We start from the raw sequence: 22,709 nt of genomic DNA, 5'->3' as shown, positions 1-22,709 counted from the left end.
AATTACCCATACATAGCTTAAAGAACTTGAAATAAATAACTCTCAGATTTAATTTTTTGTTGTTTTTTGCCATTTTATAATTTCAATTATAATGTGCCATGAAAAACATTTGCTTCATTTAGTGTGCTGGGGCTAGAAAAAAGTTTGAGAGGCACTGCTCTACATCTTCGCTGGCAAGAGTGGCTTCTGCAGCATGCTCCTCATGCCAGTGCTGGATTTCCCTCTGATGTCACTTCATGGCCCCGTGACCCGGAAGTGATTCAGAGGGGAACCAGGCTGGTGCAAGCAACAGGCAGAAGTTGCTCGTGCTAGCGAAGATAATACAGAGGGATGGGGTGGGGGTGAGATGACGTATAGAAACATGTTTTAACAGATATGTCGGGGTTTTTTGTTTTTTTTTAAATTATTGTAAACCGCCTAGATGTAATGACCTTGAAATAACCTTGAAATCTGAAGTTCGTCTGGCACCGTATGTGCCAAATTGCCGCCTGAGCACTATTGCGTAAATACGTATGGATCTTACATGGTGTGTATTTTCCTTTCAACAGTTGGGAAGAATTGAGAGAAACACAATTGTTGGAAGCAGAGAGAGCATCCACAGCCCTGAAACTAGATGTTAGCCCTGACCCAGAGCCTAAAGACATTACTGCCCCATCGCCTGCAGCAGATTTAAGATCTGAGGCTGAGAATCGTCCCCGGCACAGTTTATCATAACACTGGCCGTTGTTAGAAGGTCTTTAATATGGTGCCGCTACAAATTAAGATAAATTCTGGTTTTTGGAAGATTGTGATTTAACCCCCCCCCACCCACCCCCTTTTACTAAGCCACGGTGGATGTTTCTACCGCAGCCCGAAATGCTAAATGCTCTGACGCTGCTCCAACACTCATAGAATTCCTATGAGCATTGGAGCATTTAGCACTCCGGGCCATGGTAGAAACCTCTACCGCAGCTTTAGTAAAAGAGGGCCTAAAAGAAAAAAATTTGAATCATGTCCATATTTATTCTTTATGAAAAAGCTTCACATATTAAAATGATGTCAAGTGTAACAGAAATTTCTTTTAAGGGGGGATTTTTTTTAAGCCAATTTTTGGAATATGGATAGCATGGGAAGAGCAGTGCTCTGATTAGTTATTCTGAAGTATTTTTCTATCCTTTTTTTAAATTATTTGTAGCTTTTTTTTTATACTTCAGCGTGGGTATTTGTGTCGCGATACGGGTAGAAATCTTCACTCTCCTCAGTTTTGGTTCTGTTATTAGCGCCAAAGGCATACCCGAGGAAATGAGGTCTGTGAGGTCATGCCAGATTACGAGGGGCCACCGAAAAGTTCTCAGCCTGACTAACAAAGTTGGGGCAGTCTCCATCGAGCGCTATGCACTTAGTCCAGCGATTTTCCACTTTTTTTTTTTTCATTCCGTTGGAAAAATATGGAACGAGATATGTAGAAAATCACTGGACTAAATGTATAGCCCTCGGTGGAGACTGTCCCAGCTTTGTTGGTCAGGCTGAGAACTTTTCAGCGGCCCCTTGTAAGCTGCACTAAAAAGTGGCCTATCCTATTTTTACATGCCGAGGCCACTTTTTAGCGTGCCTCTAAAATGTCCACAATTTCCCATTTTTCTGTTCATCGCAATACGCAAATTTTGAAATTAGCCCATGGGCATTAGCGAGTGAACCCTTACTGTTACCTATTTTGTAGGCAGTAAAGGCTCCCACACTAATCCTGCACACTTGCTCTCTGTCCCCAAACTTGCCCCCATGCTAAAAAAATAAAATCTATTTCTCAGTGCACGGGTGGTGAGTGCCGAATCTGTAGTTAGAGTGTGGCTTCTGAGCATGACCTGCTAGCGCCATTTTTAAGGGCTCCTTTTAAAAAGGTGCACTAGCATTTTTAGCGTGCGTACAAGATTAGCACGCGCTAGCTAAAAAATTACCGCCTGCTTAAAAGGAGGTGGTAGCGGCTAGCGTTTGCGGCATTTTAGCGCATGCTAAAACCGCTAGCGCACCTTTCTAAAAGGAGCCATAAGTGTCAGTAAGCATGCATTAGTGGCTACCGCCACTTAGTAAGAGAGCCCCTAAAATATCGAGGGCGGTAGATCATGGAGGAGCCAACATCTAGTTCAATCTGTTTGAACAGCAAAGTGCATGCTGGGAGATCTAACAGGGTTTTGCCGGCTATCTGAGCAGATCTACAGTGTTGGTTTGAAGACAGTTCTTGCCACGCATGATGCCAGGAACTTTGGCCTTGATTCTGAAAAATCTAGAGGTGTGCAAGAAATTATGCACAGAGGAGTATATAAAATGAACTGTCACATGAACTGGACCAGATAACCTTATCTGCCGCATGATACAAAGAAAAAGATACTGGATCCCCCAGATTTTTGGCCATTAGCAGAGCTTGGGAATTTTCAAGACCTGAAGCCCAAAGGTTCCAGGCACATTTCTGTACTGTATTTTTTCCTTAAATAACTAGTACTTCCTGCTTTTTTAAGTATGATTTTTTTTTTTTAAATTCTACTTTATTTCCTTTTTAGGTTGCTTGATTGAAATAAAGATGATCAGTTGTGAAACTACTGAAAATCAGATGACTCCGATGAGTACAGAGATCACCGGTGATGCTGTACCTGGCAAAGGAACCGAACACATTGTAAATGTCCCAACACCAGCTATGATAATACCAGAGACACACACAGAGAATTCGAGAAACACAGTTTCTACATCTGAAGTGCATAATGAAAGGGAAGGGAATGATTGGAACGTAACACTCAGTGACCCCAAGAACGTCTCCGAAGATGAGTCTTCTGTCACAAGTACAACACCTCTACACATCAACTTAACTGAAGTAGCAGATGACCAGAGCAATTCTACACAAGTGGATTACACAACCTTAGGCACAGAGGAAGGAACTAATTTATATTCACATTCACCAATTCCTAGCGTTTCTTCTGGCGGTGAGGCATCCACGACAGCAGGTAATGAGCTCTGATCCATTAAAATTCTTACAGCAGAGAAGATGACATTTTTGAATGTGGAACTTCTAGACATGGTAAGGTTTGTTTTACAAAAGGCTCTGTATTCAACAGACCTGGAGATGTTAGTTTCTTTTTGGGGGTTTTCTTTTAAATTCTTTATTGATTTTCTAAACTTCAAAAGTGCAATACACAAATATATATAATATAATAAGTTAATAAAAGCACATTCAACTTACAAATATGCATAACCAACCATTTTCTCCCTCCCACACCCAATGATTATTCAATAAAACACAGAAACAGACTATCCCAATAACCTTACCCTATTCAGGTTAAAAAATATCCTCCCACCCCAGGTGGACATACTCAAAAGTCAAATTAAGACAGAAATAGCACCCCCCCCCTTTCCTGGTTGTATATGAAAATAAACCAAAACTGACTCTTAATCAAAGACCTACTATAGTAAAGTAATATATGATGTCAACGGCCCCCAAACCAGCTTAAATAAATTACTGTGCCCCAAACTATCGGCATTCATTTTTTCATATCTATAGCTGGAGAACAAATTTGCCTACCAGAAAGGAAAATTTAGGCGGTCATAGTTCTTCCAATTTCAGGTTACCATCTGCATGGCTATTCCTGTCATGGCAAGAAAAAGACGGCATTTATAACGATCCATAGGGAGTTTAACATGTAATAACGTTGCACATATGACCGCCTCGTACGTCATTGGAATTGATGATCCCAATATGTTGTTAATCGTACCCCATATTGACCTCCAAAAGTTAAGTATCAAAGGACAATAGAACAACAGATGATCCAGCGTCCCTATGTTCAGATGACAATGCCAGCATCTATTAGATTTAGAACTGTCTAACTTGTGTAACCTAACAGGGGTCCAAAAAGATCTATGTAACAAAAAAAAAACATGTTTGTCTCATAGATGCTGACACTGTACATCTCATCCTCCAAGTCCAAATTCGTGGCCATCAAGATGCAGAAATATACTGCTTAATCTCAATGTTCCAAATGTCTCTAAGACCATTTTTTGGTTTTTTATTCAAGAAATCAGATATTAATTTATACCACCGGGCAGCCTGATGCCCTAACGAATCTATCTGGAAGCATAGGACCTGCAAGCTGTAATAATTTTTTAGATTTTGCCAATCAGGTAACCCCTTCTGAATGGATTGCTTCAACTGCAACCACTTATAATTTTGAGACTTTGCAATACCAAATGTTTGTTGCAGTCGTGAAAAATCAAGCATTTTCCCATTTGATAGAACATCATCTAGTGCAGTGATTCCCAACCCTGTCCTGGAGGAACACCAGGCCAATCGAGTTTTCAGGCTAGCCCTAATGAATATGCATGAGAGAGATTTGCATATGATGGAAGTGATAGGCATGCAAATTTGCTTCATGCATATTCATTAGGGCTAGCCTGAAAACCCAATTGGCCTGGTGTTCCTCCAGGACAGGGTTGGGAACCACTGATCTAGTGGACATGTGCCTGCCTGCATCCAGTGCTTTCAGGTGATCCCAGATCTGCCTATTTGAATCTTGGAGTTTAACCACAAGGATTGATAAATGGATTTCTCTACCGGAACATCTGTTAATTTATTAATTGTTTCTAACTCAATGACCCATGGGGGCTTCTAGTGCTCTTACTGGATGCAGCTGTTCTAAAACACTTGTGAAATGGATGTCCTTATATTGGAAACATCCAGCCTGAACATCTATTTTATAAACGGAAACATCCAAATTATAAAAGGGAAAAGCAAGGGTCTGTGTGATGTGGAGGGTTTTCTTTTGTTCTCATTGTGGGTCTTCCAGGAACAGAGAAATACCTGCAATTCCTAAATTCACTTCAATAGACTTCTACATCTTATATATTCAGGTACGGTGGGTATTTTTCTGTCCCCAGAGGGCTCACAATAATCCCCCCCAAAAAAGAAACCACCCCAGCAAGAACAAGAGCTAAAGTGGAATTTGGGACTAGTGATGAAGCAAGGGAAATTTATGCCTGGGGCAGAGGCACCCAGCATTACCATGCACCCCCCCCCCCCCCCAGCATTACCATGCCATGTGCCTCCCAAACACCCTTCCCTCCTCTCCACATACCTCTTCAAATATTCACCAGGGGAAGAGGAGAGGTACCAGCAGTGGCGTAGTAAGGGGGGGTCACTGGTACCTGTCTTCCTCTCTGCTCCCCCCTCCTTTCTGCCCCCCCTTGCCATTCGTGTGCACCCCTTCCCTTCTCATAAGATCATAAGAATAGCCTTACTTGGTCAGCCTAATGGTCCATCAAGTCCAGTAGCCCGTTCTCACGGTGGTCAATCCAGATCACTAGTACCTGGCCAAAACCCAAAGAGTAGCAACATTCCAGCATCTCAAAGAAGAGCAAGATTCCGGAACCCCAATGAGAGCAACATTCTAGAGCTGAGATTGTGATGTCATAATGCCTCATTCCACAGTGCCTCAGAGCCATCCTCATCAGTGATGTTACAATGGCTTCATTGTCCTATACTTGGCTCAGGTAAGAACATAAGAATAGCCATACTGGGTCAGACCAATGGTCCATCAAGCCCAGTAGCCCATTCTCACAGTGGCCGATCCAGGTCACTAGTACCTGGACAAAACCCAAAGAGTAGTAACATTCCATGCTACTGATCCAGGGCAAGCACTGTATTGCCAATAGTGATGACCCCTGAGATAGGCCTTCCTTCGAAAAAAGTTGGACAAGTTCCTGGAGGAAAAATCCATAGTCTTGTTATTGATAGAGCTCAATATGGACAGCTTCTGGGACAGGCCAGCAGCAGCAGGCTTACCTCATTGCTACTGCTGTCGGCTTTCCAAAGATTAATTACAGCGGCCGGTCCGGGGAGGAGGTAGGTTCGAGAATCAGGAACTAGAGAGTAGCATTGGATGATGGAGGGGAGGGGGCTGGAGAATCTGCATGAAGGGAGAGAGGGAGGGGAAGGGACTGGAGAAACTGCAAGAAGAGAGAGCTGGAGAAACAGCATGGAAAGGAGGAGGGCTGGAGAACTAATAGGGCGGAAAGGGGGCTTGAGAAATGGCATAGTTTATAGTTTATTCATTAATAGCCTTCCTTTATCAAAATGGGTCACAAAAGTTCACACATTATTTGTTACAAACATCCATTAATAACAAACAATTACCCAACCCTCCCCATAAGCATATCATCCAGCATCAAACTAATAATAAGTGCTCATTTCATTTTACAAGATAAATATCTCAATTTAGCAATTTCTTAAAAATATTCAAATTACCCTGTTGTCTGATGTATAGCGGAATATAATTACAAGTATCAGGACCGATACAAGAAAAAGAACCTACTCTAGTCACATGGAATCGCATTTGCTGTTTAGTTGGTACATTCAGATCCCCACAATCAGCAGAGCGTAAGGTTTGAGGCGGCGAATATGGGAATATACTATCGATCAAGTATTTCGGTGCCATCCAATGTACTCATAGATACATTAGCAACAGTAATTTATACCGTATCCTGTATTCTGTTTATAACCAGTACAGTTTGACATAAAATTCCAATACATAGAAACAGAAACATAGAAATAGACGGCAGATAAGGGCCACGGCCCATGACCCTCCCTATTTATCTTTGCGGATAGATCCCACATGTCTATCCCATCTAGCCTTAAAATCTGGCACGCTGCTGGCCTCAATAACCTGGATTGGAAGACTATTCCAGCGATCAACTACCCTTTCAGTGAAGAAGAACTTCCTAGTGTCACCGTGCAGTTTCCCGCCCCTGATTTTCCACGGATGCTCCCTTGTTGTCGTGGGACCCTTGAAAAAGAAGATATCTTCCTCCACCTCGATGCGGCCCGTGAGATACTTGAATGTCTCGATCATATCTCCCCTCTCTCTACGTTCCTCGAGTGAGTAGAGCTGCAACTTCCCTAACCGCTCCTCGTATGGGAGCTCCTTGAGTCCCGAGACCATCCTGATGGCCATTCTCTGGACCGATTCCAGTCTCAGCACATCCTTGTGGTAATGCGGCCTCCAGAATTGCACACAGTACTCCAGGTGCGATCTCACCATGGATCTATACAGTGGCATAATGACTTCCGGTTTGCGGCTGACGAAACTCCTGCGTATGCAACCTATGATTTGCCTTGCTTTGGATGAAGCTTGCTCCACTTGGTTTGCAGATTTCATGTCTTCCCTGACAATCACCCCTAAGTCTCTTTCCGCTTCAGTTCTTGTCAGGATCTCGCCATTTAGGGTGTAAACCTTGCATGGATTTTGGCTCCCCAGGTGCATGACATGGTCATATTTAGCATTTCCAAACAGTTGGTCAGAAATTTGAGTTTGAATTTGTTTCTATTTGACAAAGACGCAGTGAGACCCAGAAACCTGCAACAAGCACAGTGCCAGCTGCGGAAAGCCTGAGAGAACATTTAACCCAGCTCCATGGGGAGAACATCTTTAAACCTACCAGAGACTTTTCCATTCTATAGACTTTCACCACAAAATTCAAATTTCTGACCAACTGACTTTCCCGCCAAAATTCAAATTGGTGGACTGCCCTGTTCCCAATCAGGTCAGTGAACCCACTATTTACAAAGTGAAACTGCACACTTCAGATCATACCCTGAAGAAAGCCACAGCATGGTGGCTGAAACTTCGGTTTCTACCTGACAAGACGCAGCGAGACCCGGAAACCTGCAACAAGCACAATGCCAGCTGCGAAAACCCTGAGAGAATAGCTCAGACACTGTTAGGGAGTATCCAGCAGGGGGCATGGTAGCATCCGATACACTCCCTCGTACTCAAAAAAAAAATGCTTGTAAATCTGGAAAATTGTTGGTTTTTAGAACTTGTCATTCATATGAAAAACAATTTGCCTGAGCCTGGCCAATCCTTAGAGGAAGCATTGCTAGACACCAGGGATATTTTAAATTAGGGAATCAGGAGGTTGGAGGGGGTACCACTAGACATCAAGCACTTTTAGCTTTAATTGATGGAAGGGGGGGCAGCTAGATATCAGGGAATGCATTTAGAACTGGGAACAGGTGGGTCCAGGCAGGTTGAGAGGGGGAAGGAAGTCGAGCATGGGCTCTGTACATTGACTCAGGCCTAGCAGTAGGATTTTTTTTTTTTAGTTCTGCCCCCTTGGTAGATGTGCAGCATTGCTCTGTGGTAAGTCATAGGCTCTTTATCATGCATTTTAATATGTTGTACACTGATGTCTTCTGTGGGAGTTAACTTCAGTGCAGAAACTCTTTTTTTTTTTTTTTTTACAAACTGTGGTCAGCACATAAACTAATAGTTAACTGCATGCACACTTCAGCCCCCCTGTCAGCTTCCTGCATCAACCCCTGGGTTGGGATCCCCATGTTCCAATTACTAGCCTAGAAACATGTTTGAACAACAAATGAGTTTGCTCAAAATTTGTTTTCATTACAGAACCAGAAACCTCATCGGATGATACGACTGTTTCCACTACAAAACAGGACTCCAATCAAGCGAGTAAGTGAAAAATGCAACTGCTGTATTTATTTGATAAAAGCAGAGCATCTTCAGAATTCATATTGCCTTAACTCTGCTATTGTACAGTATAAAAATTGCAGTAAACGTAACTGCAATAAATCATTTTAAAAATACTCGCTTTTCTACTGCTACTACTGCCTGGGAAAGTGTGGGCACAGTGGTTAAAGGTACATTCTCAGGACCCTGAGGTTGTGGGTTCAAACCCACGCTGCTCCTTGTGATGCTGGGCAAGTCACTTAATGCCCCCATTGCCCCAGGTACATTAGATAGATTGTGAGCCCACCAGGACAGACAGGGAAAAATGCTTGAGTACCTGAATCAATTCATGTAAACTGTTCTAAGCTCCCCTGGGAGAATGGTATAGAAATTGAATAAATAAATAGTGCAAAAAGTTTCAGCCTCTGATAACCAGAGCTGGTATTGTGACATCATAATGCCTCATTCCACCAATGCCTAAGAGCCAACCTCATCAGTGATGTCACAATGGCTTCATTGTCCTATACTTGGCTCACTTTTGCTACATTTGGATTTCTAGAGTATTGCAGTGGTTAAAGATACAGCCTCAGCACCCTGAAGTTGTGGGTTCAAAGCATGAGCAAGTCACTCAATCCCCCTATTGCCCCATCTACATTAGATAGATCATGAGTCCACCAGGACAGACAGGGAAAAATGCTTGAATACTTGAATCAATTCATGTAAACCATTCTGAGCTCTCCTGGGAGAACGGTATAGAAAATTGAATAAATAAATAGTGAAAAAAGTTTCAGCCTCTGATAACCAGAGCTGGTATTGTGACATCATAATGCCTCTTTCCACCAATGCCTGAGTGCCAACCTCATCAGTGATGTCACAATGGCTTGATTGTCCTATACTTGGCTCATTTCTGCTACATTTTGATTTCTAGAGTGGCATCGCGGTTAAAACTACAACCTCAGCACCCTAAGGTTGTAGGTTCAAACCCTCACTGCTCCTTGTGATCCTGGACAAATCACTTAATCCCCCCTTGCCCCAGGTACATTGGATAGATTGAAATCCCACCAGGACAAGGAAAAATGCTTGAGTACCTGAATAAATTCATGTAAACCGTTCTGAGCTCTCCTGGGAGAACAGTATAGAAAATTGAATAAATAAATTATTTCTAGAGTGCTACCAGACATATGCAGCACTGTACAGAGTCACAAAAGAGGCAGTCCCTGTTCAAGTGAGCTTACAATCTAAACAATTAAGTCAGACAAACAGGATGCCAGGGTAAGGGCTGCAGTCAGAGGGGATGGTTAAACTGCTAGCTAGGGTAGTGAGCAGAGAGGTATAGGATTATGAGTTGAAGGCTGTCTCCAAAAGATGGGGTTTCAGCCTCCTTTTGAACAAGGGAAGAGAAGGGGCATGGCGGACGGACTCATGTAGTTTATTCCAGGCATACAGGGCGGCGAGATAAAAGGAGCTAAGTCTGAGGAATGGAGTTCTCGGGGGGTGTATAAGGAGAAAGGAGATACTGAGGGGCTGCAGAACGAACACACTGTAGGTTAGTAATAGGAGTCTGAACTGTATGCGAAGGCAGATAGGGAGCCAATGAAGTGATTGGAGGAGAGGAGTGAGGTGAGTGTAGTGAGGTTGGCAGAAGATAAGTTATACAGCAGAGTTTTGTACAGATTGAGGAAGGGAGAGACGGTTCTGTTAGAAGTAGATTGCAGTAGTCTAAGTGTGAGATTACGAGAGTGTGGACAAGGGTCCAAGCAGTATGCTCAGAGAGGAAGGCTTTAGCAGTCTATTGTATGTGGGTAGAAAATGAAAGGTCAGAGTCGAAGACGACTCCAAGGTTACAAGACCCACCTCCCTAGTCACTCTGGCTGCCACAGATTGCTCCAACCTCCACCAGTCCCTTTGGTCGCCACCGGTCCTCTTCACCATCAGTTACTTCTGATCACTCTGGTCACTACCGGTCATCCCTGGATATTCTGGTAGCCAGTCCTTCTGGTCACCACCGGCCACTCACTCTGGGGCCACTGCCAGTCACTCTTGGGTCCCCATCAGTCCTGACACTGCCGGTCCCTCTGTTTGCTGGCCCCTCTGGTCCTAACAGGTCACTGATTCCTCCATTGGTCACCACCAGTCTCCCCACCGATCACTCCACCAGCCCCCGTCAATTGGGATACCAAAGGTACACTAGTCCGCATAGACCTTCCTACCACTGGTCACTTCCTGAGGACTCCCTGGTTACTCAGTCTTCATTCTCCTGGTCCCTCAGATACTCATCACCAGTCCCTCTACTAGTCATCAAACTTGAGCATACTCCAGTCATTCCAAGCTCTATCGATCAGGCCAGCATTCCTCCCCTCAAGAGTCACCCAAGTATCAAAAGCAGTTCTTGTTTTTCCCAGCTCTTTGTTTTGGAACTCTTGTTATTAGCTCTCCTTTCCACTCAAGGTGAGCAGAGAGCTCCCAGGTATCTTTGCATCATCTGTATGCAAATGAGCTCCTTCTTCTAATGCTGAGACTCCTCTCTGCTGGCCAGTGATGGGATATACACCCCATCACAGTATGTAAGACTGCAAATAGGAAGCCCTTGTGGATGTATTTTTATTTTTAAAAACCTCATAAATAGTACATCAGTGTTCAGCTACCAGGAGCCTGTGGCCTGGCTGCCCTGAGTAAGCAGTGTCATGTCTGGCTAGTACCTGAATGGAAGAACACCTGGAAATACCAGATGCTGTAGGCCAAGAGGTTTCATGTTGGACAGCAATGACACAGTGGAGCCACACACTACAAAGGAGAAGGCAATGGCAAACCACTCCTGTACTCTGCTGTGAAACATCACAGGGTGCATTCCTCACTGCGTGTGTTGCCATGAGTCAGAGGCATTTCTCCTCACAGGGAACTCATTTTCCAGTCCCATCCAGCAAGTTATTTTCCTGTCCCTGCCCCATTCCTGCAAACTCTGTCCTCATCTGCACAAGCTTCAAACACTTTAAAACAATAGGTAGCAACATTCTAGAGCTCAGATTGTGATATCATAATGTCTCATTCCACCAATGCCTAAGCTCCGTCGTCATCTGCACAAGCCTCAAACCCTTTAAAATTATAAGTAGCAGCATTCTAGAGCTCTGATTGTGATGTCATAAAGCACAGTTACTTACCGTAACAGGTGTTATCCAGGGACAGCAGGCAGATATTCTTGACTGATGGGTGACGGCACCGACGGAGCCCCGGTACGGACAATTTTAGAGTGATTGCACTCTAAGAACTTTAGAAAGTTCTAGCTAGGCCGCACCGCGCGTGCGCGAGTGCCTTCCCGCCCGACAGAGGCGCGCGGTCCCCAGTTAGGATAAGCCAGCTAAGAAGCCAACCCGGGGAGGTGGGAGGGACGCAAGAATATCTGCCTGCTGTCCCTGGATAACACCTGTTACGGTAAGTAACTGTGCTTTATCCCAGGACAAGCAGGCAGCATATTCTTGACTGATGGGTGACCTCCAAGCTAACAAAAAGAGGGATGGAGGGAAGGTTGGCCATTATGAAAATAAATTTTGCAAAACAGATTGGCCGAAGTGTCCATCCCGTCTGGAGAAGGAATCCGACAATAATGAGATGTAAAAGTATGAACTGAGGACCAAGTAGCAGCCTTGCAGATTTCCTCAATAGGAGTGGAACGGAGGAAAGCAACAGATGCTGCCATAGCTCTAATTTTGTGGCCCGTGACAGAACCCTCCAGTGTCAGGCCCGACTGAGCATAACAAAAAGAAACGCAAGCAGCAAGCCAATTGGACAGAGTGCGTTTAGATACAGGATGACCCAGCTTGTTAGGATCAAAGGACAAAAACAGTTGAGGAGATGATCTGTGAGGTTTGGTGCGATCAAGATAGTAAGCCAGAGCACGTTTACAATCCAAGGAATGCAAAGCCTGTTCACCTGGATTAGCATGAGGCTTTGGGAAAAAAACAGGTAGAACGATGGATTGATTAAGGTGAAACTCAGACACAACCTTAGGAAGGAATTTTGGATGTACGAAGGACAACCTTATCATGGTGAAAAACAGTGAAAGGTGGATCAGCCACCAGTGCATGGAGCTCACTGACCCTCCTGGCAGAAGTGAGAGCTATCAGAAAGACCACTTTCCAAGTTAGAAATTTAAAATGCGTTGTGGCCAAAGGCTCGAAAGGAGGCTTCATTAACGCAGAAAGAACCACATTAAGATCCCATACAACAGGAGGGGCCTTAAGAGGTGGTTTTACATTGAAAAGGCCTTTCATGAACCTTGAGACTAAGGGATGAGCTGAGAGGGGTTTTCCATGGATCGGCTCATGAAAAGCTGCAATGGCACTAAGGTGGACCCTTATCGAAGAGGATTTAAGACCAGAGTCAGATAAGGACAAAAGATAGTCCAATACCAATCCCACTGCTGTCGATATGGGATTATGATGATGTAACAGGCACCAGGAAGAAAACCGAGACCACTTCTGCTGGTAACACTGAAGAGTAGACGGTTTCCTGGAGGCATCAATAATAGAACGGACAGGCTGAGAAAGGAGAGCATGAGGTGCAGTCAGCCCGAGAGATACCAAGCTGTCAGGTGCAGAGACTGTAAGTTGGGATGAAGAAGCGTTTGCTGATTCTGTGTAAGTAGTGAAGGAAACAGAGGAAGAGGTATGGGTTCCCTGGAACTGAGTTGAAGTAGAAGGGAAAACCAATGCTGTCTGGGCCACCGTGGAGCGATGAGGATCATGGTGGCTTGTTCCCTCTTGAGCTTGAATAAAGTGCGCAGCATGAGCGGAAGAGGAGGGAATGCATAAAGGAAGAGATTGGTCCAATCCAGAAGAAATGCATCGGGTTCCAGACGGTGAGGAGAGTAAAGTCTGGAGCAAAACCGGGGCAGCTGATGGTTGTGGGGAGCTGCAAAGAGATCCACCTGAGGAGTGCCCCATTGGGAGAAAATGGACTGGAGAGTCGAGGGGTCGAGAGTCCATTCGTGAGGTTGAAGAATTCTGCTGAGATTGTCTGCTAAGCAATTCTGTTCCCCTTGTATGTAGACTGCTTTCAGGAATAGGTGACGAGCAGTCGCCCATGTCCAAATCCTTTGAGCTTCCTGACATAAAGGACGGGATCCCGTCCCTCCTTGTTTGTTGAGGTAATACATTGCAACTTGGTTGTCTGTGCAAATGAGAAGAACCTGAGGAAATAGGAGATGTTGAAAAGCTTTGAGGGCGTAAAATATCGCTCTGAGTTCCAGGAAATTGATGTGGTGCTTCTTTTCCTGGGTGGTCCAAAACCCCTGAGTTTGGAACTCGTTCAAGTGAGCTCCCCATGCATAGGGGGAGGAATCTGTGGTGATGACTAGTTGATGAGGAGGTAGATGGAACAGTAGACCTCTGGATAGATTTGATGATTTCAACCACCAAAGAAGCGACTGTCGAAGAGACGAGGTCACAGATATGTTTGTGAACAAGGATCCGTCGCTTGTGACCACTGAGTCGCTAGGGTCCATTGAGGAGTACGCAGGTGGAGACGTGCAAAGGGGGTGACATGCACTGTGGATGCCATGTGCCCCAAAAGTACCATCATTTGATTTGCTGAGATGGAAGTTCTCTGGAAAACCTGCTGACAGAGATGAAGGATGGTGTGAAGGCGGTTTGGAGGAAGAAACGCCCTCATTTGAACAGTATCCAGAATGGCTCCAATGAATTGAAGTCGCTGAGTTGGAATGAGGTGTGACTTGGGTAGATTGATCTCGAACCCCAACAGTCGAAGGAAGGAAATGGTCTGATTGGTGGCTATGTGAACGGACTGAGGAGAAGGAGCCTTGATGAGCCAGTCGTCCAGATAAGGGAAGACTTGAAAATTGTGGGAGCGGAGATAAGCTGCGACCACAATCAGACATTTGGTGAATACCCTGGAGAGGAGGCTAAGCCGAAGGGTAGCACCTTGTATTGGTAATGATGTTGGTTGACAAGAAAGCGAAGGTATTGTCTGGACATCAGATGAATTGGAATGTGAGTATACGCCTCCTTGAGATCGAGGGAACATAGCCAGTCTTCCTGAGAGAGAAGAGGGTATAGGGTGCAAGAGATAACATCTTGAACTTCTCCTTGACCAGACATTTGTTGAGGTCTCTGAGATCTAATATTGGTCTGAGATCTCCGGTTTTTTTGGGGACAAGAAAGTACCGGGAATAAAATCCAGGCCTTGCTGGTCTAGAGGAACTGGTTCGATGGCATTGAGAAGGAGGAGGGATTGAACCTCCTGACCGAGAAGGAGGGACTGAGCCTTGTTGGAAGCAGACTCTTTTGGTAGACTTAACGGTGGAGGAGTCTGAAAGTTCAGGGCATATCCGTGAGCGATGATAGCAAGTACCCACTGGTCGGAGGTAATTGCTTCCCATCGAGACAGAAAAACCTGGAGTCGACCTCCTATGGGCTGATTTTGAAGGCATGAGGGAGGAAGACTGGCAATGTTCTCGAGAAGAGAGTCAAAAGGGCTGTGTAGACTTAGGTTGAACAGCCGGTTTTACAGCAGGCTGTTGTTGTTGACGAGCCTGTTGCTGCTGTTGACGCTGCCTGCGAGGCTGAGGAGGATGAGTCTGAGCTGGGCGAGCAGAAAACCTTCTTTGATAAGAAGGTTGTTGCCTGAATGGACGAGGAGGAGGAGGCTTCTTCTTGTTTTTCAACAAGGAGTCCCACCTAGTCTCATGCGCGGAGAGCTTTTGTGTGGCGGTATCCATGGACTCCCCAAACAGCTCATCCCCAAGACAAGGCGCATTGGCCAGTCGGTCTTGATGGTTTACATCCAGTTCCGAGACCCGTAGCCATGCCAACCTTCTCATTGCTACAGAAAGAGCAGTGGCCCGTGACGTCAGTTCAAAAGTATCATAAATGGAACGGACCATAAACTTCCTTAGTTGCAAAAGACTAGAAGTACATTGCTGGAAAGCAGGAAGTCTACGGTCCGGAATGTACTTTTGAAAAGAGGTCACCTGTTGAATGAGATGCTTCAGGTAAAACGAGAAGTGGAATGCGTAATTACCTGAACGGTTGGCCAGCATGGCGTTTTGGTAAAGGCGCTTTCCAAATTTATCCATGGCCTTTCCTTCTCTGCCAGGAGGAACAGAGGCGTAAACACTGGCACCTACAGACTTCTTCAGGGTTGATTCCACCAACAAGGATTCATGGGAAGTTGTTGCTTATCGAACCCTGGAATTGGAATGACTTTATAAAGAGATTCCAATTTTCTTGGGGCTCCCGGGATGGTTAAGGGAGTTTCCAAGTTCTTATAGAAAGTTTCCCTCAAGATATCATGGAGGGGCAACTTTAAGAACTCCTTAGGAGGATGATCAAAGTCCAAGGCATCTAAGAATGCCTTGGACTTTTTAGAATCAGACTCCAAAGGAATTGAAAGGGTGTCTGACATTTCCCTTAAAAATTTGGTAAATGAGGAGTGCTCTGGCTTAGTAGCAGGGTCTTGCACCGATACATCCTCCTCTTCAGATGAATAATCTTCCTCGGTACCGAGGTGATCATCCGAGTCATCCACAAGTCAGGGTCCCGTACCGATTGGAGACGGCCCTGAGAAAGTGGAGTCGAGGTGCCAACATGTTTAGTCTTGCGTACCGATTTCCCCGAACGGTTGGAGACGGTACCAGGGGAGTGTAGAACGGTACGGGGCTCAGAGAACGGTACCGGTTCAGAGGTGTCCGGAGCAGAACGTCGTTTCGGCTCCGCTGAAAGAATAGGCATGGACATGGATTTGTGCGGTGCCGACAAAGTCGATGTCAATAAAAGGGGTTGATCGACGGTCGGCACCGAAGGCTCACTGGGTACCGACACTGGAGGATTCGGTGTCAACAGAGCCGGGAGCAAATGTTGTAGTTGCTGTTTAAGCTGGACCTGGAGGATAGAGGCAATGCGCTCATCCAACGTAGGTCCCGATTGCACCGGTACCGGTCTTTTCTTGCTCGGTACCTTCGGTGCCGCTCGACGCTCGGGTGAAGTCGATGCCGATGACGAGGCAGTGACTTCAATGGGAGCGGAGCGTTTACGGGGCCGGCGCTCAGTCTGCAGGACTTGGCTCACTGCATGCTCGACTGGTGGCCCTAGGACAGTAGGGGAAGGCTTCTTAGCCGGCTTACCTACAGGGACCGACGTCGGCGATGTATCTGTCGGTGCCGAGACAGTCGGTGTCGATTTGGAGGAAGTTGCCGATGTCGATACTGGTGCAACTTCCATGTCGGTGCCGAACAGAATTCGTTGTTGAATTTGTCGGTTTTTTAAAGTTCTTTTTTGTAAAGAACTACAGCGGGTGCAGGTGTCAGCCCTATGGTCCGGACCCAGACACTGAAGGCACCACTTGTGCGGGTCGGAGAGAGATATAGGGCGCGCACACCGCTGACACTTTTTGAAACCCGGTGACGGGGGCATGAAGGGAAAAACCGCTGTAGCAAAATCGAAGCCGGAGGCTTCGATGGTGCCAACAGGCCCCGCCGGGGTAGTTCAATAAAAAGTGAAAAAAATAAAACAATTTTTTTTTTTTTTTTTACAAACGGTAAAAGAACAAGAAAGAAATAAAATGAAGAGAAAAAATACGCGCGAGCGGGAAGGCAAGTGAACAGGAAAAAACTTCCAACAGCCGTTGGAAACACGCGTCTTCTTAGCTCCGCGGAATTAAGAAAACTGGGGACCGCGCGCCTCTGTCGGGCGGGAAGGCACTCGCGCACGCGCGGTGCGGCCTAGCTAGAACTTTCTAAAGTTCTTAGAGTGCAATCACTCTAAAATTGTCCGTACCGGGGCTCCGTCGGTGCCGTCACCCATCAGTCAAGAATATGCTGCCTGCTTGTCCTGGGATAATGCCTCATTCCACCAATGCCTAAGCTCCGTCCTCATCTGCACAAGCCTCAAACTCTTTAAAATCATAAGTGTTTGAGGCTTGTGTGGTTAAGGCAGAACTTACAGGAGTGGGGCAGGGACAGGATGGGGAAATTATTTTATTTATTTTAAAAATTTCTATACTGTTTATACCTAAATGGTTTAGATAATTTTACATACATAATTCTATAAAACAAATAAAATCAGACAAACATGAACAAATAATCCTCGGAAAATCAACTATGTAAATGAAAGCCAAAAGGCTTATACAAAGAATCATAGGAAAATTCTTCAGCAAGCAGTAATCATGGAAGAGCAGTATCTAGAACAGGGGTGTCAAATGTCGGTCCTCAAGGGCCGCAATCCAGTTGGGATTTCAGCATGAGATCTATTTGCATGCACTGCTTTCATTGTATGTCAATAGATCTCATGCATAGTCATTGGGGAAGTCCTGAAAACCTGACTGGATTGCGGCCCTCGAGGACCGACATTTGACACCCCTGATCTAGAAAAATGCATTTACAAATAACTGCGTTTTAAGTAATTTTCTAAAGCTGCCCTTTTCACAGCATTTTTGTAATTGGCTGACAAGTGAGTTCCACAGTTTAACCCCTGCACAACAGAAGGTCATTTTACTGGTCTCAACATATTTTGGATTAACATTTGCTTGTAATAACGTAGAGATCTATTTGATCTAATTGATTTATTTAACACTTGTAGCCTAAGTGGTTTACATTCAGGTACCCAAGCATTTTTTCCTGTTTGTCCCGGCAGGCTCACAATCTATCTAATGTACCTGGGGCAATGGAGGAATTAAGTGACTTGCCCAGGGTCACAAGGAGCAGGGTGGGTTTAAACCCACAACAACAGGGTGCTAAGGCTGTAGCTTTAACCACTGTGCCACACACTCCCAATTGACTTCCTGGGACGACGGGGACAAATTTGTCCTCGTGTCATTCTCTATTCAGTGACATATTCTATCCATCATAGATAGGAGGATCTTAGGGCTACATTCTCTGATGAATGGGACATTAAGTTTGGATTTCTCTCTCTAATTCTTGAATAAAGAACAGATGGAATTTTAGGTTGTAAAGAGAATAATATATTCATTTTTCTATACTGTTCACCCCAGGGAGCTCAGAATGATTTACATGAATTTATTCAGGTATTCAAGCATTTTTCCCTGTCTGTCCTGGTGGGCTCACAATCTATCTAATGTACCTGGGTCAATGGGGGGATTAAGTGACTTGCCCAGGGTCACAGGGAGCAGCGTGGGTTTGAACCCACAACTTGAGGGTGCTGAGACTGTAACTTTAACCACTGCACCACACACTTCCCATCAGAAATAAATTCTTGACTGCAATATACCTATAAACAAACCGGTGTCAGGTTAAAAGCGCGCCGGGACAAAGGCGCGCCCAGACAATTGAGCGCAGCGTGGAGGCGTGCGCCACTCAAAATTACTGTTTTTAGGGCTCCGACGGGGGGGGGCGTGTTTACTTAATAGACATCACGCCGCGTTGTGGGGGGTTGTAACCCCCCCACATTTTACTGAAAACTTAGCTTTTTCCCTATTTTTAGGGAAAAAGTTAAGTTTACAGTAAAATGTGGAGGGTTACAACCCCCCAAACCCCCCATAACGCCGGCGCGATATCTATTAAGTAAAGTGCGGGGGTTCCCCAACAAAAACCCCCGTCAGAGCCCCTAAAAACTGTAATTTTCTTCGGTGCGCGCCTCCATCTTGCGCTCAGTTATCGGCGCACGCCTTTGTCTTTCGCGCCGTTGTCTATGAACCAACAAACCGCAGGCTGACTGTATTGAATCTAGGTCCATATTAATTTGCTATAAAGGAATGATGCAGAGGAGTTCCAGGTAGAATTTAATTGTATGTTACAGTCCTGCAACATAAGTATAAACACTGCTCTGAAATTACGAGTAATTGCCCCAGAGGCTGCTCTTTTAACTTCTGTCTCAAATTTGATGTAAATCACAAAAGGATTGTGAGAAATTCCAAGAGGGCCTTGCGAGACTGGACAGCAAAGTGTCAGACGATATTTAATATAAGCAAGTGCAAAGTGATGCATGTGCTAAAGAGGAACTCAGTCTACAGTTACGTGATGCAAGATGCCACTTTAGCGGTCACCACCCAGGAAAAGGATCTGGGTGTCATTGCTGATGAGATGTTGAAACACTCAGCTCGGTGTGTGTAATGATGGCAAAGAAAGCAAATACAGTGTTAGGAATTCTCAGGAAAGGAATGAAAAACAAAGATGAGAATGTTATAATGCTCTTGATTCGCTCGGTGTGTGCAATTCTGGTCACCGCATCTCAAAAAGGATATAGCAGAATTAGAAAAGGTACAGAGAAGGGGGGAAAATGATAAAAGGAATGGGGCGACCTCCCTATGAGTAAAGGTTAGAACATAAGAATAGACTTACAGGGTCAAACCAATGGTCCATCAAGCCCAGTAGCCCGTTCGCACGGTGGCCAATCCGGGTCACTCGTACCTGGCCAAAACCCAATGTGTAGCAATATTCCATGCTACCGATCCAGGGCAAGCAGTGGCTTCCCCCATGTCTTTCTCAGTAACAGACTAAGGACTTTTCCTCCAGGAACTTGTCCAAACCTTTCTTAAAGCAGCTACGGTTCAGGGGTGATATAATAGAGGTCTATAAAACAATGAGTGGAGTGGAATGGGTAGACATGAACCGCTTATGTATTTATTTTAAAAATGTATAGACTGCATATACTAGTATCATGATGACAAATAAAGGCCAAATGGCCCATCCAGTCTGCCCATCCTCTGTAACCATTACTACTAAACTAAACTAAACCTTGGGTTTATATACCGCACCATCTCCACGAATGCGGAGCTCGGCACGGTTTACAGGAAGAAAGATGAGAGAGGAACTACAGTGGAGAGATTAAAGAGTTAGGTGTAAAGGGGGAAGGTGAGAGGCCTAAGAGGGGGGAAGTGTTACAGTTTTGAGAATAGCCAGGTTTTTAGGTGTTTGCGGAAGAGTTGGAGGGAGCTTGAGGTTCGGAGAGGGGAGGTGAGGTTATTCCAGATCTCAGTGATTCTAAAGGGGAGGGATGACCTCTCCCTATGCACCCTAGCATCTGTCTAGCTTTCGCCGTCACCTTTTCAACTTGTTTGACCACCTTAACATCATCACTTAGAATCACACCCAAATCCCGGTCTTCCGTCGTGTACATACGTTCTTCACCCCCTAAACTGTACCGTTCCTTGGGGTTTTTGAAGCACAAATGCATGACCTTGCATTTCTTAGCATTAAATTTTATCTGCCAAATTTCAGACCCTTCTTCAAGCTTCACCAGGTCTTTCTTCATGTTATTCACACCATCCAGCGTGTCTACTTTATTGCAAGTTTTGATATCATCTGTAAAGAGGCAAATCTTACCCGACAACCCTTCAGCAATCCACCGGATTCCAGAAACGTGACCATTCTCTGTTTTAAAAGTGTTTCCATTAATTTGCTTACCACAGAAGTCAGACTTACTGGCCTGTAATTCCCTACTTCTTCCTTACTTCCACTTTTGTGGCAAGGGACCACATCCGCCCTTCTCCAGCCCTCCCGACTCTAGAGAAGCATTGAAAAGATTAGCGGAGCCATCAGAACTTCCCTAAGTTCCTGTAGCACCCTCGGATGTACACCATCCGGCCCCATTGCTTTGTCTACTTTTAATTTAGCTAGCTCCTCATGAACACAACCCTCTGAAAATTTATCAGGGTCTACCACTCCACCATCCCTTTCCTGGATCTTCAGCTGTGAACACAGAACAGAAATATTTATTAAGCAATTCGGCCTTTTGTTTATCAGCTTCTACATATTCCTCCCTTTCACCTTTGAGTCTCATAATGCCATTTTTGAACTTCTTCCTATCACTAATATATCTTAAAAAAGTCATCTCCCTGTTTTACCATGTCAGCTATTTTTTTCTTTCATTTGTATCTTTGCTTTCCTGACTACACGACTAGCCTCTCTTAACTTTTCCAGATATTTTTGCCTATCTTCCTCTTTCTGCGATCTTTTGTAGTTTATGAAAGCTAACCTCGTATTCCTTACCTTCACAGCTACTACTTTTGAGAACCAGCATGAACTAGGACCTAACAGAGAGAGGAAATGTCTTTTTTTGTTTATTTTGTTTACGCCACAGCGCCAGCATGGGGTTGGAGAAGTTGTAACCCTATGTAACACAGAAACATAGAAGATGACGGCAGAAAAGGGCTACAGCCCATCAAGTCTGCCCACTCTATGTAATGTTATATTGTAACACTGTGAATGTTAAACTGTAACCCAGTGTCTCGCAAACATTTAGGCCAGCGGTTCACTAAACCTAGTGCCCCGGCCGGAAGGCACCCAGAAGTGAGCGGTCATCGATGTGATGATATCATGACATCATCGCATTGACCTCTGTGCATGTGCAGAAGCCCATCTGGCCACAACCCACTTCAGTGGAGGGATCCAGGAGGAGGGGAGGCAGTCCTGTAGGCAGTCAGCCGGAGTGGATGACTCTCCTCCTCACCAGCGTGTCATGGCACAACTGAAATCTCAGGAGGCACACTGGAAGCGAATTTCTCTTTTGAACTAAGTAACTGGACTTCTCTCCAGCGCTACCCATTAAGCTTCTCCATTCAGAGCATGTGCTTGCATGGTCCCCATGCTCACTTACAAACTATTGGTGCTATCTTACCCACAACTAGGTTCTGCACCTTTCACTGCAATTTCTGAAGAGGTAACATAATGGTGGGAGAGGGGTCCCCACAAATATATGTTTGCCTAGGGCCCAATAAAGAAGGATTGGGTGTATTCTATAACAGTGTGCATAAATTTTAGGAACACCCTCCTTTTCAGATTTGAGCCCTAGAAGTTATGTAGAACACATTGCATAATGCACCTACCAAGCTGTGCATGCAACTTCTAATTAGAGTCAATTAGGAAAACAATGAAGATTTTGTGCTTGAAGGCGATAGGAGTTGTAAAGGATTTCAATCTCCTGGGCTCTTCTGTAAGCAGAGAAGCAACTAGCAGGGAAGAAATACTCTACAGAATGGCACTTGGTCGCTCTTCAATGAAGACTCTCAACAAAGTATTCAAAGGCATGGAAATAACACTCCAAACGAACGTCAGACTTGTCTACATACTCATTTTCTCAGTGGTCAGTTACGGATGTGAAAGCTGGACACCCAGAAACAAATTATGTCCAAAATGGAATACATATACAAGTGGACTATATATTCAGTTCTTGAAGAAAGATAATTTCTTCCAAATTGGTTGCCTTATACTTTTAACACTGAGTCACCATTTCTTTTCAAAGAGGAAGGAGAAAAGAC

General features: G+C 44.9%; 1 protein-coding gene across 3 annotated transcripts in view; it reads left to right on the top strand.

Moving 5' to 3' along the window:
- Positions 1–22,709, top strand: part of LOC117358278 — a 77,158-nt gene that overhangs the window by 34,023 nt on the left and 20,426 nt on the right. For 2 of the 3 annotated variants that reach the window (XM_033940006.1, XM_033940007.1), the window contains exons 2-3: positions 2,535–2,972; positions 8,424–8,486. In XM_033940006.1, coding sequence (XP_033795897.1) covers positions 2,535–2,972; positions 8,424–8,486 — 501 coding nt within the window. Of the gene's footprint in view, positions 1–548; positions 734–2,534; positions 2,973–8,423; positions 8,487–22,709 lie in introns of all 3 variants that reach the window. The other variant, XM_033940008.1, reaches the window with a different exon arrangement.

Source organism: Geotrypetes seraphini, chromosome 1 (genome assembly GCF_902459505.1).
Source record: "Geotrypetes seraphini chromosome 1, aGeoSer1.1, whole genome shotgun sequence".
Taxonomy (NCBI): Eukaryota; Metazoa; Chordata; class Amphibia; order Gymnophiona; family Dermophiidae; genus Geotrypetes; species Geotrypetes seraphini.
Note: the sequence above shows the minus strand (reverse complement) of the source record. Positions and strands in the feature narration are given on the sequence as shown.